At 41.8% G+C, this 15,654-nt stretch overlaps 1 protein-coding gene across 4 annotated transcripts in view; it reads left to right on the top strand.

Moving 5' to 3' along the window:
* Positions 1–773: 773 nt before the first annotated feature.
* The window catches only part of DCLK2 (doublecortin like kinase 2), an 83,154-nt gene continuing 68,273 nt past the window's right edge, over positions 774–15,654 (top strand). For all 4 annotated transcript variants that reach the window (XR_013990583.1, XM_081021353.1, XM_081021352.1 and 1 more), the window contains exon 1: positions 774–2,248. Coding sequence is in view for 3 of the 4 variants with exons in the window: in XM_081021353.1 (XP_080877479.1) it covers positions 1,822–2,248 (427 nt within the window). In the remaining variant the exon portion in view is untranslated. The remainder of the gene's footprint in view (positions 2,249–15,654) is intronic.

Here is a 15,654-nt window from a genome sequence, read left to right as displayed (position 1 = left end):
TTCTAGGACCAATCAGACTGCTGCATTCTGAATCCTATTGTTCTAGGACCAATCAGACTGCTGCCTTTTGGATCCTATTGTTCTAGGACCAATCAGACTGCTACAGTTTGGATCCTATTCAACTCAGTACATAACACCTACATAATGGATCACATGATGCAGCACACGCGCGCACACACACACACACACTTGAATGGCAATGCCCATCAATTTGGAGGGGGGCAGCCCCCTCAAATATTTCATTGGGGGCCAAAGGGATCTCTGCTCCTAGGAATTGGCTCCTGTGGTAAGGAATGTGGCTAAAGTAGCAGGTAGTTTGTGGGCCTAAATATGGAAATTTCTAGTGGCATCAAAATGGAATATTGATTGAGGCACATATAAAAACCATTATGTAAAATCCCGAAGATGCATATGGATGTTGCATTTATAAGCATACTTAGCAGTAGATGGTAGAGCATGTGCTTTGCCTGCAGTAGGTCCGGGGGTTCAGTCCCTGGTAGGGCTGGGCAAGATTCCCTGCCTGGAAACCAGGCTGCCGGTCACTGTGCAAAATACCAATCAAGATGGATCAATGTGGCTGACTCGATAGAAGCCAGCTTGCTGTGCTCCTTTCTGAGCTCCCTGATCGGCCTCTCTCAGTGCATAACGGGATTCACAATGCAGCTTGGGCAACCAGAGCCTGCCTTGAAGAGCTGCGATTGCCGGAATCCGAGTCGCTCTAGGACCCAGCAGCCACTTCCCCTTGCCTCTGTCACATCACATACTGCATTGCTATTAGTGCACATTGGCCGGGTTGCAGCCGCCGCCTGCTCCTCCTGTTGGATTCTCTGCGCTTGGCTTCCGAAGAGGTTGCCGGCACAGGAAAGGAAGGGGGCGAGGAGGGGAAGCCTGTTTCCTTTTGCTTTCCTTTATTTATTTTCCTCCAGCACGGCGGCACCGCCGCACCCCTCTTAAGAGCCTTACGCTACAGGGCGGCGCTGTTTTATCGCCCGGGAGATCAGCCCGGCTACGGCTGCCGGCGGGGTTGTGCATGCGCCTTCGCGGGCGCGCGGATGCATTTGGAGCAGGAGCAGCAGCAGCGGCGGCGGCGGCAGGAGGGATTTGGATAGCTTAGGCGCCCTGCAGAAAGGCGTCCTCTTTGTGGGTGGGTTCTCCCCCCTCCCTTAGCGCATCGTATTTAGTTGGGGATTCTGGAGAGGGGGGCGGGGGCGCGCTGGCCCCGAGCGGAACAGACGTGCCGTCGTGCCCACCTCCCTCTCCTCAGTAGCTCCGAGCGGAGTGACTGAGGGGCGGGGGACGCGGCCGGCGGCGTCCTCTCTCTCTCTCTCCCCCCCCCCCCGCCTCCCAGCACCGCTTTTCCCCAGGCGGGCGCACGCCTAAGGCTGAATGGAAGCAGCCTGGAGGCCTCTCAGCGGCTCATGACGGGCGTCCCCGAGGCGGGAGGTGCTGAGCAGGGGCTCTGCGAGAGGGCGCGAGGGATGCGTGGTGGTGCCTGCGCGCGCGTGACTTAAGAGGGCGACCTGCTGCCTCTCCTCTCCCCCCCCCCCGCCCCTCATGGGCACGGAGTCCCCGGCACAGCTTGGCGCTACTACAGCTACAGCTGCTGCTGCTCCTGCTTGGATGAAGACGGCTGCTTCCTCCTAACGCCCAGCCTCTGAGGGACCGCAGTCTCCCGCCCTCTTTTTTTTTTTGGCGGGATGCTGAGGTAAAGGATCCCCTCGCGCGCGTGTGGAGGCTTAAGGTGGGGAGTGGAGGGGGTGTCGCTTGCGAGGGGAGGGTTGATATTGTACTGGGCTGCGGTGTGGGCGACACGGCTCTCCAATGGCCAGCCCGCGGAGGAACATTGAGTTGGAGCATTTCGAGGAGAGGGACAAAAGGCAGCAGCGCTCGAGCTCCCGCCGCGGCGGAGGGGGCAGCTCCACTTGCAGCAGCAGCTCGGGCCCCAAAGGGAACGGGCTCATCCCCAGCCCCGCGCACAGCGCCCACTGCAGCTTCTACCGCACGCGCACCTTGCAGGCCCTCAGCTCCGAGAAGAAGGCGAAGAAGGCGCGCTTCTACCGCAATGGAGACAAGTACTTCAAGGGCTTGGTCTACCCCATCTCCAGCGACCGCTTCCGCTCCTTCGACGCCCTCCTGGTCGAGCTCACCAGGTCTCTGTCGGACAATGTCAACCTTCCCCAAGGCGTCCGCACCATCTACACCATCGACGGCAGCCGGAAACTCTCCAACCTGGACGAGCTGGTGGACGGTAAGCAGGAGCACGAAACACCTGCGCCCAAGTGGGGCGGGGAAGACCTACTCGATCGTCAGGGGGCGTTTTCACAAGTGTCTCCAACAGATCTCTTGCCGTTAGCCACGATTTCTGGATGATGTCACCCTGTTCCAGCTGATGCTCATTTGCCTCTGTTAATGAGCGAGGCTGCTCTCTGGCTCAGAGGTTCCCATGCTTGCACACACCCACTCGATCTGGATAGGCACTCCTGCTCTTGAATGGCCTGGCATGTATGCAGCTATAAATGGTCATCAGGTGATCTGCAGCAGGCTCCTTAGCTGAGAAGGCATAAAAGAGCTGAAAAATAACCCCACCTTTCCCATACAGCACTCCCTTGATCTAAAATTTGAATGCCTGTGTGTTTAAAAGGTCACCAGAGCAATGCAGGTGTGTGTAGAGATGGAGAAAAACGAGCTTAGTATCACTTGTGAAAACAGCTGGGGTCTAAAAAAAAACAAGTGTTGGAAATCTTGTGTATGGTTTATGTATATATGCATAGTATAGTCAACATTACTAGTTTTGCATGTTGCACAAATAGTAATTGCAGGCTTCAAAGCAAATTAAATTTCAGAATTAACTGCTGATCCCTAAACTCATTCCCTTCCAGTACCATCATTTATTTTTTCTCATTTTTATTTACACACAGTGCACATTGGACCTTTTTAAAGGACCGATACAAGTAGATACATATTGTTTTAGGAAAGCTTGTTGAGCAAGAGGCTACAAATGTATATGAAATATATTTGGTGATGGGCAGGGAAAGGTCATTGTAATTCTATGTAGCATGAAGTAGGTAAAATGGTTATTTGGTACCTCATTCTCATTTCGCTACTTTGTATATGGAACTGCAAAACATAGCAAAAACATAAGGATGCCTTGTTTATATTCTGGTTCCAAAGGGAATTAGGAAGGTAATGTCCAATTTATATACGGAGTCCAAAGCTACACACTTGTATGTTGATCCTTGCAGTACATTTATGCAGCTTTCTATATACCCATAAGGCTTCCCATGTATGAAACCAATGACATCAAAACTGACCATTATTGTGCAAATCAAATATGCAAGCTTTTGGCCTAGGCAAGATTCTTCTTCTGGAAAGTATGCTCAAGGGCCTCATGCACTGTATAGAATAAAAGCTTTCAGATTTAAAACTAAACAACACCTGGAATTGGTGAACTAAAAGTCAGTATCAAATTATCTTGTACCAGTTTGGCAGCGACATCGTTATAATATAATTTTAAAGTATGATTCTGACATGCCCAAATAAGGATGCAGGCAATGGACATGCAATCCACCTCTGTGTTCCTCAGGTCCTTAACTATGAATAATTTTTGGATTTCAAAGTAGGGGTTTTTTCTCATCATGTTGCCCATATAACTTCATTGTAGTCCATTGGTCAGACAAATGGACAGCAGTCTGTTGGTGCTTGCATCTATCAATTAAAGGGCAACAGCATGGCCATGGGGGAGATGGGCTGCAGAATTATGACCTACTCAAAAGTACAGTGATGGCCAATGGGGGTCCCTGGCCGTCTGTTTGACAAACACTGCTCTAATGTAACTGAGTAAGCAGTCTGCATAACTATGGTGAAAGGCGGTGTGTTTGGAGATTTATAAAGGGAAATCAGATGCAAGTGACAAGATTGCTGCCTAATAACTGGAAAGGTCCGCCTACTCTTCAATTCTTGAACTCCTACATCATTCTCTTCCTTTCTTGCTTTTGCTGAGCTCTCACCTTGGAAGCTTGCTCAAACAAACACTATACAGGTATTTCTTTGCTTGAACAATTGGCTAGTAAAACATTTTGTTTCAACTCTAGAAATGACAGTCAGAATTTTGATTGTGTTCCAAGAGCCTTTATAATTTGGGAAGACTTTTTTTAAAAAAAATGCAATCCCATGCATGGTTACTCAAAAGTAAGACCCACTAAGACCAATGTAATTGTATTTAGGATTGTGGTCTTAGCGCATTACTAAAGGTAGATTACCCTTTCTGCATGGGGGATTTTACTCTTACTTATGAGGAATGACTACAAAACTTAAAAACTAACCAATTTATTATGGCATAAATTTTAGTGGACTGCAGTCTTTTTCATCAGACGCATGAAGTGTTACCTTGAGTCAAAGAGGTGTGTGTAGATCTATCAGATGGGGTCAGCTGAGCTGAGTAGTTAATGTGTGTAATCGGGGGATGTGTACATAAATCATGCCACGTGGAGAATGTACAAATAGTCTGTCCATTAGAAGTAAATTATGCACATTTCCCAGTCAATATACACAGTCTCCAACAGGCCTTGGGGAATGTGCATAATGTGAGAGCATTTTGTGCATTCTCTGGGCAATATGGTCATTCGCCAGTCAACATATATACTCTTCAAGAAGCATGCTGTTTGCTCATATACAGTCATATACAGTCTGGATATGGATGGATGCTCTGTTCGTGTGTATATGTATATACACACACACATGCATGCACGCACGCTAGGGGCTGTGCCCCTACTCTCTCTTATTCCCCCGCCACTCCTTCCACATTAACCCCCTAGAGCCTTCCCTTTTGACTCCATGCAACTACTGAGCTCCCTTTTCACCTTCCCAACCCCATTCTGCAGCCCCCTTTGCACAAACACCATTATCACATCCATCCCCTTTTACCCACCTACGTCCTCCTTCCTTTTTAAACTTTCCCTTGCACTTGGTCCACCCCGTACTCCTTTTCTGTAGCAGCCCTTTACACACACACACACCCTGGAGCGATACATGTCACTGTATCTTTAAGATGAACAGAATATCGAAAGCAAGCCTGTCAACTGACTTGTTCAAGTAGAGAAGGCCGAGTTCAGTTGTTGGATGTTGTTCCTAGATGAGTGTGTTTGTTAAAAACTTCATATTGAATATAACACATAATACGGTACTAGGAGTAAAATACCCTGCATGAAATTGTATTTCTACTGTTGTTTTAAGCCATCACTTTCCCCTTCTCAGTGACCCTTGCTTCTTACTCTTATTCCACAGCCTCTGCTGTTGTTCCAACACACCTTCTCTCTCGCTTCCATTCCCCTCCCCAACTTCATGCAAATTGAGGGTTGTGATGAGGTATGACAAATCCTCCAATGGGGACTACACTCTTGACTACATGCAAATCAAGGATTGTGATGCAGCACCACAAATCCTCCAATGCAGTTACATTTTTATTATGTGTAAGATGTATGAGCAAGTGCATGTAAACGGAGTCCCACTATGAATGCAGATGTGACTGTATCTGCAACCCTGTTCTTTTTCATCACTCCTTAGAAGGAGAGAGGAGGGTCAAATCTTTCCCCACCTCTCTCAGCAGGAACAGCTGCACAATGTTTTAGGTCAGCAGGAAGGCACACTACAAGTAACACAGAGTTAGATGGTTGACTGCCTTCCAGCAACAGGTTGCCTACTTCTGAGTAGGGCTGGGCGATATTTCAATATATCATCCAAAACTGGTTTGAAGTTCACATCGTGCTAATTGTTTCATAATATTTGAGCTGGCAATATATCGCGAATCACAATGTGTGTAAGGGCTAGGTGATATCTGGTTTCCAACATCAAAATAACTCACCAGCTAAAGTTTGCGATAACCCACCAACTAAACACTGCAATGTTATCAGCAGCTAAACCTCACAATATTACCAGCTAAATATTGCAATCAACCACAATGTCAGAAATAAGGATGGAGCTATACAGAGGCGAACAGGACAATGTCCTGGCAACTGCTACTACTTAGGGGTCTAAATGGATAAATGACAATATTATTAATCATCATACACTCAGTTTCATCAGCAGGCAAGTAAAAATGCATCCCAAGAGGACTTTTGGTTTTGAGCTTGGCTACCAAATGGTGGTATTCAGGACAGTCCAAAGTACGGAGACGAGTCATAGTGAATACAAATAATCTGGGACTGCCAGACTGCCAGCAGCCCTGCTAGGTAGCAGAAGCAGCTTGGCGGCAGCAGAATCAACAATGGCCAGGGTGGGAGGCAGAAGCAGTAGCAGCCTGGCAGCAGTGGCACAATAATCAGCAGCCTGTGAAGCCTTGCCACAGCAGTGGGCGGCAGCAGAAGCAGCAGCAGACTAAGAGGCCTTGTCTTGGTGGTGGCTTACAAGGCCCTGTGGTAGTGGCAAAAGCAGTGACAGCCTGCAAGGCCTTGTAATGGTGTTGTCAGTAGTGGTGGCCTGTGCGGCCTTGCGATGGTGGCAGGTACTTTGTCCTCAATACCACCATTTGGTAGCTAAGCCCGAAACCAAAAGTCACATTTGGATGCATTTTGGCTTGCCTGCTGCTGAAAGTGACCACAAGATGATTGATAATACCATCATTTATCAGTTTTAGACCCTTAAGTAGTAGCAGTTGCCAGGACATTGTCCTGTTCACCTCTGTGTAGTTCCTTCCTTATTTCAGATATCGTTATATATTGCAGTGTTGAAAACCAGCCCTACTTCTGAGCTAGAGATAGAAGCAAAGGGTGCATTTCTTGAAAATAATATGCACATTCTTCAACAATAGTTGCGGAACATGTATATTGACAATTAAACATGCGTAATTTTCTCCTCATGGACAGATTATGTCACATTCCATGAGGTGTACTGAATGTACACAATGGCCATTTGTAAGGCACATTAACCACTCAACTCACATCTAATCTAATGTACATATTTATCTGCAAATAGAATATTTGCAATAAAAGTACCTTCCTTTATATTTTACTCTAATGGTTGCAATGGTAAAGCAATCACTTCATCTTTTTTATAGTTAACTTTAACATGTTGCAATTGGATATTGTCATAATAAGTTGAATAGGTTAGAAAGAATGTGCAACAATGCCTTTTCATTCCAGATACTGTGATCCTCACTTCCTACGTGGATTGTTAGTGATTTTCTTTATATGCAGATTTTGATTCAACTTCTACTCTTGTATCCTATCCCTAAGTGGTTCTTTTGGGCAAAGGGGCAATTTCCCAAGTTATGAGATATCTCTGATAACCTAAGAAGATGCCATGTTGATTTCATGTCTCAGTCTTTATTCACTAGTACTATGATCTGTCAATATACTTGGCATCTGTAGAGACACCAAATGCATGGATGAACGCCATTAAAAACAGGCATATTGACAAGCCATATGGGGAAATTTCTTTTCTCTAATGAGTAGTAGTACTATGAAGCATTATTTCATATTTTAACAAGAAAAGGTTGCTCTGATACTCATTAGTCAAGAGGAGGGTGGGAAAAAACTTTGGGACCAATTAAATACTTACTATTAGACTGACAGATTTGGCATATTGTCACGCACAACTTGTGCACATCATTAATTCATATTCAGATATAATGTGCGCTGCTTTGTTGGTCACAAACAGCTTTCAATCTTGTTAAAATGACTGGACACTAGTTTAAACTGTCATGAATCTGTCTTCTAACTGGTGAAAAGACATGATAACCTCCTTAAAAATAATCCAGCAGTTGAATTTGAAGTAACAAATAAGGTAGTAACCGTTTGACTATTATATTCTTTGAATGTGGGAGCTTAGTTGTAAGTTTCATGTAGGGGATTATCTTGGGGTGATCAAGAAAAAAAATACATATGAGCAAAATTAGTGCTATTTTCTAGGAACATTCTCTTGCATCCTGCAAACTCAGAAAGCATGAAATCTTAAAAACATTTGTATCCTGTAGGAAAACTAAATTTCAGTATATGTTTTGATACATAATTCCTAGTCTAAGGTAGGAAATCTTTTGACTGTCCTTAAAGCTTCACTGCTCAGACAGGTGTATCTCTTGGGGTACTGAAAATAGAAAGGGAACTTGGAGAGCTGTGAAAGCAGAACTGCTGCAGTCAACACTGCAACAGTCTCAGAAATCAATAAAAACTGTTATTGTAGCTTTCAATAGGAAACACTAGCTGTTTTTCTGGGGTGGGGGGCGGGGAGAGCTGTTTCTAATGAGTTCTACAGTGTAGATAATGGCAGTGCAAGGGCTTGTATCTTGTAGCATCTGATAAAGTGGGAAAAGCTCATGCCATCATTACATATCTTGACGTGTCAGGCAGCAACATTTCCCATCAGGCTTTTAATTTTTTGCGGCCTCCTTGAAGGAGAGGAATGCTTTAATCCCACCTTCTACGAACATGATTGCCTTCAATATTATTTTTGTTTTGTTTTGTTTTATGTATGTGCTTGTTGCTTTGCTGTTGTAAGCCACTTCGAGCTGCTTTTGTAAGAAAAGCAACTAATAAGTTTAATAAATAAATAATTTATCAGTCCTTAAAATGCTACAGGAGTCTCTTGCTTCTGTTTTAAGGATGATTCTAACCCTGATAACTAAGTAGTGTATTGACTCATACTGGTTGACCCATAGGTCTAATCCAGTATACTTTTCTTATGTTCTTGTTAGAAACAGTCTACTTATAGAGAGAAAAAGAAGTATGTTAGTACTTCTGTTGGTTGACTAGGGAAAAATGTAATCATGTTAATATGGCAAAGCAAAACATCTTTACATTTCTGCAGCGAGTGGCATTGAGGACTACAGTGATGCTATGGTCTATGCATAATATGCATATTATTAATTGTTGTTGCTGCTGTTGCTACTGCTACTGCTGCAGCTGTTGTTGTTGCTGTTGTTGTTAAAGCTTTCTGCTTAGGGTAGCTTGGCCATTTAATAAATCTTAAAGAAACTCAAGAGAGAAAACAAAGAGATGAGCAGGCAAGATGTTTAAGGAGAAATGTGTGTTCCTGTTCCTTAAATCTTGTACAGTATAGGAGTTTGATTGTTAAGCGATTGAAGTGGCTTCTTTAAGCAGAAGGAACTCATTGTATAAGCACAGCCTGAAGCTTTAGAGATGACAATGAGATGATGAAAGTGGGATGATATATGTTTCAATTTTTTTTATTTTTTTTTACTTCAGATGGTGTTTCCAGAAGTATTGTGTATGTTTCTCTAGACTACTTAACACCCTCATGTGCTGGCATATTATGATGAGGCACCATGTTACTAAAGATGGAAACCAGCAAGAATAACTAGTTGACATTCTGCTCAATTTAAAACAGGTCTGAATAGAGTCATGTCTTGCTAATGTTGAGGGTCAGTCTTTTGTATGTGCACGATTTATATTGGGAGTGAAGCGCAAGGTTTGTTTCAAAGTGGTTGTGTTACTAGAACATTAGCATACCTCCATTGGCAATTTTCGCTCTTTGTCGTAAGATGCTCCTAATGTTTAATTCAGTGGCAGATGGCATCAACAATATTTTTGACAAGAAACTCCTTAGTGTTAGTGACATTAATTTTTGCCTGACAAGTCATATGCAGTATTGTTGAGACACTTGTTTCTGTTTCTCCCTCATTTTCAGAAACCACAATATTTTTGTGCCTTATCTAATCCATGCTCTTTATAGGATGCAATATTGTATGGATGAATAAAAGCCAGCAATGTTCTTGAATATTTATTTTTTTACAATTTCTTTACAGTGGAACTCTGGAATATCTCATGTCACTGAATACAATCCTCTTGGTGCAGGAAAGGGAGTCCATATGTAAATATTCTAATCATAGGGGCAGGTGGTAGGGAAAAAATTGTATAACGTCTCAAAATTGATTTATTTGTCTGTAGCTATATCTCTGCATAAAAAGACGTTAGTCAAAAACTGCCATCATCATCCTACATCTTTAGCTGATATATATGCATTGTAAATATCAAACTGTCAACATCTTCATATTTCTGCCAAAATGCTTCAACAGTATGGCAGACACTCCTTCGGGATAGTCTGGCTCGATTCAGATGGTTACTAACAGTGTATTATTAGTACACTACTAGTTCTGTAGTACTCAAACAGTGCTACCTTGGTTTGAGAACAGCTTAGTTTATGAACAATTTGGTTTAATAACGCTGTAAACCCAGAAGCAGGTGTTTTGGTTTGTGAACTTTGCCTTGGAAGCAGAACATGTTCAGCTTCCTGTTGAATGTGTTCTATTTGTAAATTGAGTTCCCCACTTTTAGGGGAAAGAACACTTTGGTTTAAGAATGAACTTTTGGAACGGATTAAGTTCGTAAACCAAGGTACCACCGTACTTGGTTTTGTCTTGAGCCTTAGTACATATTTGAGTCCATATAATACCCATAGTTGACACTTGAGTATCAAATTTGTGCACTTTACTTATTTAAAGGGGATACATTTGAATATTGTTTGTTTACTTTCTACAAGCATATTGCTACATGTGGCAATTTGGGATATTGTTCACAATAGTGATGTAAGTGGATAATGGCTTGCCTAATCTAAAACCTAACTTTTGCAAACACTCATATACAAAAGCATACTAATTCTCCAGCAAATTGTAAATGTATCTGAGTGGTAGATAGAAAATAATCACTTCATGAGAGATTTTGAAAATGGGAACCATAAAAAAACTAATATCTAAATAGGTTTGGACTGAGGACCTTTCATCTCCTATTTGAAGATACACTTGTTTATTTGAAATGTATGGCTAAATCATCTGCCATGCTTAAATTTGCCTTGCAAGCCTACAACACATTTCTTAGCATCATTGAACCCAGTGTAACCAATGCATAAAAATATTTCATTAGCAAAAGCATAAATGTTGAGTATAGCCCAAGAGAGAAATTATTTCTGCAAATTGATGTTAGCTTTCTGAGGGGAATTAATAAGTGCAGCATCAGGGTTTTTTGTTTTGTTTTTTGTTCTGAAAGTGAAGAACCTTTGAGATTAAAATCATATGGTTAAAAACCACTGGAATGTTTATGCAGACTACAGCATCTACTGTGTAATAAGCTATATAATCAAATTCAATGTTTTTATGTCTACAAGATATATAAAATATGGTCATGAATAAGCAGGTTTCCCTTGGAGCATAACATAATATTTGTGTTCTATAGTATGGGGGCAGGGAAAGAAACCAAATGTTAGCAATTTCCCTTTACAGTATAAACTAACACAGTCACTTGTTTCGGAGGTGATAAAATTGTCGGTGCAATCCTCAGCGCATAGCTACTCAAAAGTAAGTCCCAGGGAACTGGGTATAGGATTGCAGCTTCAGATAGTTATGTCTTTTCATAGTTTACACTTATGTCTGAAATATCTGGCCTTTTTTCCAAGGTGAAAAGGGCTGCAATCCTGCTTTATGTGATTATCGTAATTTGCACTTCTCTTAACCTGTCCCATGAGGATTTGACTTGCTAGCTTATCCAAGCAAGTCAGCGGTTTACAATGTTTCAGAATTGAAATACTACTAGGAGAGCCTTGCAAATCGAAGGCTCTTAATGCATGTAACTGAAACAAATGTGATAATAAATACAACTGAATAAACCTTATTAAAGTTTTTTATTCCCATTTTTATCTTATTATTCAGCTTAGTTGCAAATTTTTAAGGTCTCACAGATGCGTGTTCCAAGGTGCTTTCATATAAATAACAGCTAAGTACCATTTGGAAATAAATATAATTAACTGAGTACTCGCTACAATCCATTTAAACTTAAATGCTTGGATTTTTGTAAACCTTGTCCTATAAGCATTAATGGAACCAGTCTATCTTAAATCCAAGGACTCTGGCTTATAAAATGATGGACAATCATTTCAGCACTCCTTGATTATCACTTTACTTTCTCTACAGGGCCTAGAATGTGTAAAATTCGTCCAAAAGTGCTTTGGCATGCATGGCGTCAAGTAGATTTATGCATCTGAACTATTATTACTGAGAAATTACTACATTTAAACAGTTAAAAAATTGGACAACTTTAATGTCACCCATGCATATTAATCCATTTTAATTAATCTCACCCACAGATACAAAGGATATGTTTGGGGGACTATGCTCAAACCATATAGGATTGCACTGTTCTTAGAAATAAGTATAACTGAGTTCAATTGCGCTTAACCCTACATATGTAGGATAGGAATAGGGTTGTTACCTAGATTTTTTGTTACCACTAGTGCTGACTTTCCTTGATAACTCCTTTACATTGTTCAACTATCACTGTAGCTTCGGTAGCAATTGTCTATCATTTGATTGCTAGACTTACAGGGACAGACCTTGGTCTATCAAATTTCAACGGTGGTCTGCATGAAGCCAAAATTTACTTCCTCTCTGCCTCTCACCTTCCGTTTTGCTCAGTTCACTACGCAGTGCTCTACGCAGTTGGCTCCTAGTGCAGTGCAACCACTGGCGGATGAAGGTGGGGGCGGTTCGCCCTGGGTACCATCCGGGGAGGTGACATTGCCCCCGGGACACTCAGCGCTCGTCGTGCACCCCCAACACGTGCCACGCCCTCTGCGGGTGGTGCACCACGCCCCCAGGACGCACACCACGCCCCCTGGGACGCATGCCAGCCAAGCCCCTGGATGTACCTGGAGCAGGTAGCTTCGCCACTGAGTGCAACCAGTCAGACTGTCCTAAATCCACCTCTGAGACACTATATCAGTTAATGTAGTGTCAAGTCTGTGGTAGGGTTGTTGATGTACATATTGTTTGGACACTGACAGAGGAAATTAACCGTTAATCCTTTTAGATACCTTAGTAATCTTTCATACTGTTGAACATAAAATATTGTTGAAATATCAATATGCTTGGCAGATATTTGCCTGACATCTGCTGAGTTGTTCAACATACTTGGCATACAGTTTTCAGAGTGTTTCAGATAGTTATTGCTTAGATTTCCGATAAACTCCTCTTGGGACATTGCCTGCTAAATGTGTAAGATGGACTGCTGGGTGCAATCTGGAGTCAGGTGATTGTCCTATTGATACCCAACTTTGCTTTTTCTTCTGATTCGGGATGGAAAGATCTGTCAATTTTGATTTTCTCAGTTTCACAGGTACACAATCCTAAACTCAATCATCCACATTTTGCAGCTATTTGTGGGTTTTTTATTTTAAAAAAGAGATTTTTGTATGATATTTTCACTAATAAATTAATTTTTCTGCACATGTTCCCCCTAATATATGTAGTTTTGCAAAACATTGCTCACTGGCCTAACTGCATCACCAAATTTAGATATGTGCAAATTTTGAGGGGTGGCTCTGTTTCGGTTCATACATTGTTTTAGAACGTGCACATTTGATAAGAGTCTGCTCTAAATGTGTACCAAATTGAAATTCTCATTCATCCCTGCTTCTGACAATGTAGTGGCATTTCTGTTCTTATGTAGTTTCAGGATATGTTTGGGGACTGCTAATGACAGAGCTGTTTGAAATGGAAATACACAGGAAATACAGTGATTATGGATATCATGGTCCAAAGAGTCTTACAAGTCACTTGACTGCTTTTCCCTCTTGGGATCATTCTGATGTGTTTCTAAACGTTCATTATGTCTCCAGACTCACTAGCAGGGCTTCTCTCTCATTTACACCTTACACTTTTCTTTACTTTCAGTTTGGTAGCATTTATAAGCAGGAGCTTGTGGCCGATGCAAAATACTTGCTATTTTATTATATTATTATTTTATTTTGGTAATGTCAAACATAATGAGTTGAATCCAGACATCATCATCATTTTGAGTAGACCTATAAATCATTGGGATTTAGGTAGTCTGCCGTCTTTTGTGACATTTTGACTTTGTGACTTGTCCATGTTAGTTGATACGACCCCATTCATATCTCCCATCATTATGATGTTGTTGTAGTCCAGATAATCCAGCATAGTCTCATGCAGCTTCTTGTAAAATTCCGATTTCCCTTCGTTAGGTGCATAGATTCCTAATATCAACAGTTTCTCTCCTTGGTGTTGTATCTCAATTGCCAAAATTCTTCCATGTTCATCTTTAAATAAGAATTTGGGTGACAGGCTCTCTTTCGCATATATCACCACACCTCTCTTCTTCACTTTGTCCGAAGATATAAATTCCTGGCCCAATCTTTTATTTATTAACACTTTTCTGTGGAGCCTTGTCACATGTGTTTCCTGTAGGCAAATAATGTCCAATTGTTCTTTTTTTAATATATGAAATATTTTCTTCCTTTTTTCCGGAATGTTACAGCCATTTATATTCCAGCTCAACAGTTGCAGAGACATCCTGAATTAATCTGATTATTTTTCAAGGGGTGGTATCTTGTTCACAGGATCTTCAGGTTCCACAGGTGCTGGTACTGCCGTTGCCCCAGGCCCAGAAGGTAGTTCAATTCCTTTTTGAAGGTCCTCTCCGTATGTAGACAGAAATTTGTCTCTCTCTTCCGAGAGACAGACAATATGGACTTGATTGACATCTGGAGGACAAAGAACCCACTAGGAAGAGAGGGAACATTCTTTTCTGAAGCCCAACTGACCTGGACAAGAATCGACCAAATATGGATATCTAGAGGCCTGGCACCTAAGGCCAGAAAAGTGGAAATCTGCCCAAAGACCTGTTCTGACCATAATGCAGTAAAGATGGATATGACACTACTACCAACCGGCTCTTTTAGATGGAAGATGAATGACAATTTGTTCAGAGATCAGGAAATTACCAAGAAGGCCCAAAAAGTTTTGAAGGACTATTTTGAGATAAATATGAATACTACGGTGGAAAAAAGAATCGTCTGGGACGCAAGTAAAGCTGTAATGAGGGGATTCTTGATACAACAGAATGCTGTAAAGAAAAGGACACAAAATGAGAAAAAAGACAAGATCCTGGATAAAATAAAAGAATTAGAGAAGAAGTTAAGATTAAATCCGAAGTCACAGCCAACTCTGAGAGAAATTAAACTTTATCAAACACAATATTCTAAATTGATAAATCAGGAAATAGAATGGAAGGTCAAATTAATGAAACAAAAAACGTTTGAGTCGGCGAATAAATGTGGGAAACTGCTAGCTTGGCAGTTGAAGAGAAGACAAAGATTAAATACGGTTACAAATTTAGAGATTGAAGGAAAAAACATTCAGAATCCTGTGGACATTAGAAAGTGTTTCCAGAGATACTTCAAAAAACTATACACCCAAGGGCCGCAAGACGAGGCTGAGATTAAACAATTTTTGGCAAAAAATGGACTATCCAAACTGTCACAAGAAAATAGGACAATCCTGAATTCCAAAATAACACGACAAGAGATTGAACAAGCCATTCAGAACATGCAACTGGGCAAGTCCCCAGGGCCAGATGGGCTGACCTCCAAGTACTATAAGACATTAAAAGACTACTTGATACAACCTTTGATGGAGGTCAGCAATGAAATTTTGGAGGGGAAGAGGGCACCGGAGTCGTGGAAGGAAGCGTTTATCACATTAATACCAAAGACGGAAGCTGAAAAGACACAACTTAAGAACTATCGTCCCATCTCTCTTTTAAACGTGGATTACAAAATATTTGCAGACATTTTGGCAAGTAGATTTAAAAAAGTTTTAAATGAAGTAATCCATAAGGACCAGGCAGGCTTTCT

The sequence above is a fragment of the Podarcis pityusensis genome (assembly GCF_964106645.2).
Source record: "Podarcis pityusensis genome assembly, chromosome: 9".
Lineage (NCBI taxonomy): Eukaryota > Metazoa > Chordata > Lepidosauria > Squamata > Lacertidae > Podarcis > Podarcis pityusensis.
The sequence above is the reverse complement of the archived record's forward strand: the minus strand, read 5'-3'. Positions and strand labels throughout refer to the sequence as shown.